The sequence below is a fragment of the Nicotiana attenuata genome, chromosome 3, assembly GCF_001879085.1.
Source record: "Nicotiana attenuata strain UT chromosome 3, NIATTr2, whole genome shotgun sequence".
Classification (NCBI taxonomy): Eukaryota; Viridiplantae; Streptophyta; class Magnoliopsida; order Solanales; family Solanaceae; genus Nicotiana; species Nicotiana attenuata.
In genome coordinates, this window is record NC_031991.1 from 67,010,348 (window position 1) to 67,016,612 (window position 6,265).

Here is a 6,265-nt window from a genome sequence, read left to right on the forward strand (position 1 = left end):
CCGGGTTTTAATCCGGGCCGGTTACGGGTTAGGGCTTACCGGGTCCGGGTCCATCCGCGTAAAAAATGAACCGTAAGGGTTACGGGTCCAAGGGGCCGGGTCGGGTCGGGTTAGTTTTTTTTTTTTTTTTTGTATTTTGTATAATTGTTGTAATTTATATTAATATAAAGTAAAAATATAAAGAATACAATGAAGATGGAAAAAAAGTTGCACTTATAATTTGCAAGTGCTTTTTTTTTTAATTTCAAACTTACAAATTGAAGTTTGCATTTAACAACAAGTAAATTAACGAAAAAAGAGTAAAATTAAATTTTCATTGCATTATAATACTTCAAATTAATCTAACAAACTAAAACATCAAGCATAAATACGTCTAATAATATTAAAATAACACAAATTGTCTCAAATCAACTTAAATACGAATTTCTGGAGGAAGCTCAAGACAACTCTTCATATGCCTCCTTAAACAGCCTGTGCCCACTCACTTTAGACGAAGATTTAAAACTAGACCACAGTTCTTGCACTTTACTTTGTGAACTTCTTCATTTTCTTCTACCACCTCAAAGTGTTCCCAAACATATGAGCGCACTCTAGAAGTACGGGGCATGATTTAACTTGAATTGAGAATATGAGTTTGAGAAATGAGAGATGGTGAAGAAATGAAGAAGGAGGGGGGGGGGGGGGTAGGGGGTGTATTTATAAGTTTTTCAAAGGGCTAAATTAGTAGTTACAAAAAGTGTTATTTTATAAATAAAAATTGCCCAAAAAGGGCTATTTGTGCAATAATAACGCTGGGCAACGACCATAAGGCAGCTGACCATTGCCAACATTCTTCAACCTTAAAAAAAATAAATTGAAATCTAGCCGTTAAAATGGTTCGGTCCGGGCCGGTTAACCGGTTCTACAGGGATTTTGGTTGATCGAATTTGACCGGTCCGATTAATCGGATGAATGAAAGTGAACGGATCAACCCCCTAACCCCAGTAACCCAGCCCACCCGGCCCCCTATGTACCGATCCGGGTTTCAACCTGTCCGGAAACGAGTTGACCCCGCCCGTTTAACACCTTTAGGGTTCATTTGGTAGGTTGTATAAGAATAATGTTGAATATAGTGTATTAGTAATGCAAGGATTAGTAATGTATGGGTTAGTAATGCAAGCATTAGTTATGTAAAGATTATCTTTTATGCACTATTTGGTGTGGTGTATTAAAAATTAAAATACATTGTATAAATTTTAAAAAAATTAGTTGTTTACAGAAATGCCCTTTATATTATTTAGCTTTAAGGGATTTTAAGAACAATTTTGTCTTTAATCATGCAAATGTATGCATTAATAGCCTTGGTATTACTAATACCATAGTTTGCTATGCATTAGCTATACATAAGATAATACCAAATAGAATGTATAACCAATGTTTGTATTAGTTATACATAGGCTAAAAAAGTATACCAAACAGAATATTACAAATACACAAAGCTAATGCATGCATTAAATTCTTTAATGCACTCTACCAAACGACCTCTTAGTTTGAGACTCTGAGCAAACACAAGTGAATTAGAGTTTGACAGATCAGGTCCTACATAACACGGATCCAATTAGTGAATTCCCAATAGAGGATGATTATAAAAATAAAAATAAAAATATCGGACATGAATATTCTAAAAAGACAAAAAAAGAAAAAAAAAAAAAGAAGCCCAGTGTCGTAGCTCGACCAACTCCCAATATTTATACAGCATAGCAGCAGTAGCCTACTACACCTCTTTCACACTCTGCATCTTCTTTCACCAACTTTTGCCTTCACTGTTTCTCTCTTCGCCGGAGATTTCTCTCTTCTATCTTCATCTGCAAACATGACTTTCGACAAAATCAAGGTTGAAAACCCTATCGTTGAGATGGACGGTTAGATCTCTTTCTCCCTTGCTTTCTTTTATCTGTATATTTCTTCCTTTTTCGTTGCTGAAATTTGTTGATTTATAGATCTGTTTTTGTATGCAAAATAAAAAAAGATCTGTAATTGTAGCAGTTTCACTCTGTATAATCAGAGCTTTGTTAGATCCTACTGGTTAACTGCTGATCATTCTTTCAAGAATAGATTTTGAGTTCTAAAGATCGAAACTTTAACAAATATACATGGCCTTTAATTTTGCATTAATACTTACATATATCTTGTGGGGTTGGTTAGATCAGAGTTGTTACCTATATAACTATTGGTCATTCATTTAAGATTTGATTTTGAGCTCTTTGAGAAAAAAGATCGAAACTTTAACAATTGAGAAATATATGTGGATTCGTTTTTGCACTATTACTTGCATATGTCTTGGGGGGTCTGTTTACACTCCTTGTTTGTACTGGATTTGATGCTGAAGAGGAGTATCTACTGACTCTTTTTCCTATGTTTATTCCTTTGGTTTGGAATTTTTAAACTCAATGTTAGTTATCATGTGTAAAAATCACTTTTTCAATCAATAGATAGATAGTTCTCCGACGTTTACTTGAATAATCAGAGTTATTTTCATAATCCAAACCAAACAGATCCTTGGTGTACTCTTCTAAACATTCTTTTTAAATTTGGGAATGCTTAAAAAATGAAAAACTGTCTAATGTTCTTAATTTGAAGTGTTCCCTCCATTTTTAATTAGTTCAAGATTGTGTGAGCGAATAGTAGATTATTACTCATTCATGGTTATGTTGTTAAACTTACTGATTAGCATAATGCACTTGTAGTTGACAAAACATATTTTTCATTTTCACACCATTTTTTTGTCTTGATCGTAGGTCATACTTTGTGATCTAATATAGCTTTCTATAGTATTTCAATATAACATTGACCAGACACATCATTTCAGAAGTCAATTTAGCTTTGATTATGTTGGTCTATCATCCCCAGAGTTTCTACAGCTTTCATTTTTACACCATTTTCTCTTATTTTTTTCTTCTTGATTATGTGATCCAGGAGATGAAATGACTCGTGTTATTTGGAAATCAATCAAGGATAAGGTAACAAGTTTCCTTGGCTTGTTTCTGAACTGTATGGGTTTCTTACGTATCTTCTAGTAATAAAATTGCAAGCCACTAATAAATGAAGCTTCTTTGCTTGCTTTAGCTCATCTGTCCCTTTCTGGGGTTGGATATAAAATACTTTGACCTTGGCCTTCCCCACCGTGATGCCACAGACGATAAGGTTACAGTTGAAAGTGCGGAAGCCACTCAGAAGTATGTTTTTTTTTTTCCATCTTTACGTCCTAATTTACAATTGATGGGAAGAAAATATCCATTTGTTGGAACAAATCCATTTTCTATCCTTTTCTCTATTCACATGTCTTCTTTAATTTCTTAAGATGACTGAATCTCTCTCCATTTGTGCTTCATATTAACTTTATCTGGGATTGGTTGTTCAATAGTTATAAGTTTTCAGCCTTCTTCCGGTTTCTTAATGTCTACTGTATGGTCTAACTGCAGATACAATGTAGCTATTAAGTGTGCAACCATTACTCCAGGTGCTTATTTTTGTGTCCAGCTGGACTCCCCTCCTTTTTGTATAGCTGTTGCTCATATTTAAGCAAAAATCAGTTCTAGATAAAGTATAACTATGCTATCATTCTTAGAAAGTGCTATTTTGCAGATGAGGCCCGTGTAAAAGAGTTTAACTTGAAATCCATGTGGAGGAGCCCTAATGGGACAATTAGAAACATCCTAAATGGTACCCCTTCATCTCTACTTGTTTCAGGATCATGTTGTCTCTTAGTTATGGCTTGCTTGATTATAGCTCATTGCACACATATTGACTACAGGAACGGTCTTCAGAGAACCAATTATGTGCAAAAATATTCCCCGACTTGTCCCAGGTATCCCAGACTTCTTGTGCTTTCTGCTTTTTCGTTTTCCCTTAAGTTAATTTAGTTGTGTCATTGAGCAAAATCTGCTTTTTAAACCAGGTTGGACTAAACCAATATGCATTGGTAGACATGCTTTTGGCGATCAATACCGGGCTACTGATACAGTTATTCAAGGAGCTGGAAAACTCAAATTGGTGTTTGGTAAACTTTTGTTGGTTGCTTTACTTGATCGTATTAGCAAAGGGTTTTTGCGTGCTCAATTAGAAAATATTACTGAAATGTTGTGTTTAATACTTTATCAGTGCCAGAAGGAACAGACGAGAAGACTGAATTTGAAGTTTACAACTTTACTGGTGCTGGTGGAGTAGCTTTATCCATGTACAATACAGATGAGGTTTGCTTAAAATAGTTTGATGTCATTCCAAATTTGGATTATTAAATTGCTGCAGACTGGTATATTTATATTCTTTTGCTTTCGCTTTCTTGATGTGATGCAGTCCATCCGCTCATTTGCTGAGGCTTCAATGAACATGGCATACCAAAAGAAATGGCCACTCTATCTTAGTACAAAGAATACTATTCTTAAGAAATATGATGGGAGGTAAGCAGCCTAACTGTTGATCTAGCCGTTTTCCATTTGGCCTTTACTTATCCATTACAAATAGGTTGACTACCTTGAGCCATTTTGTTTTTTTTCCGCACATATCTAGTGGTGTTTGTATCTATTCTGTTCCTCTGAGCTACCATTAATGCTCTTGTAAAGGTTTAAGGACATCTTCCAAGAAGTTTATGAAGCAAATTGGAAGTCCAAGTATGAGGAAGCAGGAATTTGGTGAGTTCCACAGTTCACTTGGTAAGCGTGGTTCTATTCTACTATCACAAGTACACAACATTGACTCTCTAGTGATGTTTTATAGGTATGAACACCGTCTTATCGACGATATGGTTGCTTATGCTTTAAAGAGTGAAGGTGGTTATGTATGGGCCTGCAAGAACTATGATGGGGATGTACAGAGTGATTTCTTAGCACAAGGTATCTAATAATGTGTTTGCGTTAGTTAAGGCTGCCATTTCAACAGATCCTCATAAAATATGTTATGACATATTAACATGCTAATACACAAAATTGCTGAATCAAGTATTCTTGTTTCCCCTCCTATAACTCTGCTCCTAGAGGTTTATAATTTTTATGCCTTTTTTCTTGGAACAGGTTTTGGATCCCTTGGGTTGATGACATCTGTCCTGGTATGTCTATTTTCTAGCGTTTTTTTTGCTTCAACCAACTCCTTAATTGTGCAGTTTTTAGGTTATTTTATTTCTATAGCTTTCTCGGGATCTATTACAATGCATGGCTCTTTGGATCTTTTCTTCTTTATTGCTATTTGCTGATATGAATCGTTGGTTCGGATTCTGACAAGCTGTGGATATATGGTTCAGGTGTGTCCTGATGGCAAGACCATTGAGGCTGAAGCAGCCCATGGAACTGTCACCCGCCACTACAGGGTTCACCAGAAAGGAGGTGAAACCAGCACAAACAGTATTGCGTCAATCTTTGCCTGGACTCGTGGACTTGCACACAGGTAGGTGACTATAGTTCTCGATCTGCTGAGCTTTAGAGTGCTGTTTGCTGTTTGGACTGGTTTAAGGAAGTTTTGGTGGATTGCCCCAAATGATGGGATTGTGAATACTGAATAAATTGTTTGTGAACAGGGCAACGTTAGACAACAATGAAAGGCTCTTGGAGTTTACTGAGAAACTAGAGGCAGCATGCATTGGTGCAGTGGAATCTGGAAAGATGACCAAAGATCTTGCACTCATCATCCATGGATCCAAGTGAGCCATCCTGTCTCATTCTTTTCATTATTTTTCTTATTTGACTTTGTTAGTGGAGTTTTCATTCTCATGCTTTCCTCTTTAAAAATTTGAATAGGCTCTCAAGAGAACATTATCTCAACACTGAGGAGTTCATCGACGCTGTGGCCGATGAGCTTAAAGCAAGACTTCTGAAAGCAAAGGCCTAAATGTATGTACATGTTTTGACTTCTATATTTGGATTATGTACATATTTTTTCCTAGCTAGGTTATACTAACTTTGTTTATTCAACTTGTTATTGTTGATGTAATCATCATAACCGGTCTTTCTTTCATCTTGTTTGGTTATAGGTCTGGGCAGACAAGAGGACAGTCTTTTTTCTGGGGGCAGTTGAGGGCTATTGAAGAGAAATAAAAGGATTAGGGGCTGATGGTATACTAAATCTCAAGAGGTTTTATTTTATAGGTTGGGGTTACTCAGCAGGCATTAATGTTTGAACCATTTAAATCTGAATTTCCTTTTTGCTGAAACTGCTGCAAGTTATTCACTGATTTGCAATTGTACACTTGGCTTATTGTTTTATCAGTTTGCTAAAAGAAGCCCCTCTTCATTAA

The 6,265-nt window shown here is 35.9% G+C and overlaps 1 protein-coding gene across 1 annotated transcript; it reads left to right on the forward strand.

The window, feature by feature from the left end:
* Positions 1,738–6,265, forward strand: LOC109223985 (isocitrate dehydrogenase [NADP]). Its single transcript, XM_019388506.1, has 16 exons — positions 1,738–1,901; positions 2,956–2,999; positions 3,106–3,215; positions 3,462–3,499; positions 3,625–3,702; positions 3,794–3,847; positions 3,938–4,039; positions 4,141–4,232; positions 4,336–4,439; positions 4,602–4,670; positions 4,756–4,871; positions 5,049–5,083; positions 5,276–5,418; positions 5,549–5,671; positions 5,769–5,861; positions 6,002–6,265. Exons 1-15 carry the CDS (start codon positions 1,853–1,855, stop codon positions 5,857–5,859), a joined length of 1,248 nt encoding a protein of 415 aa, XP_019244051.1. The 5' UTR covers positions 1,738–1,852; the 3' UTR covers positions 5,860–5,861; positions 6,002–6,265.

Coding starts and splice junctions, on each gene's coding strand:
- LOC109223985 (XM_019388506.1), top strand. CDS start 1,853: ATGACTTTCGACAAAATCAAGGTTGAAAACCCTATCGTTGAGATGGAC. Junction 4,872..5,048: donor GAGTGATTTCTTAGCACAAG/GTATCTAATAAT, acceptor TTCTTGGAACAG/GTTTTGGATCCCTTGGGTTG. Junction 5,084..5,275: donor GGTTGATGACATCTGTCCTG/GTATGTCTATTT, acceptor TATATGGTTCAG/GTGTGTCCTGATGGCAAGAC.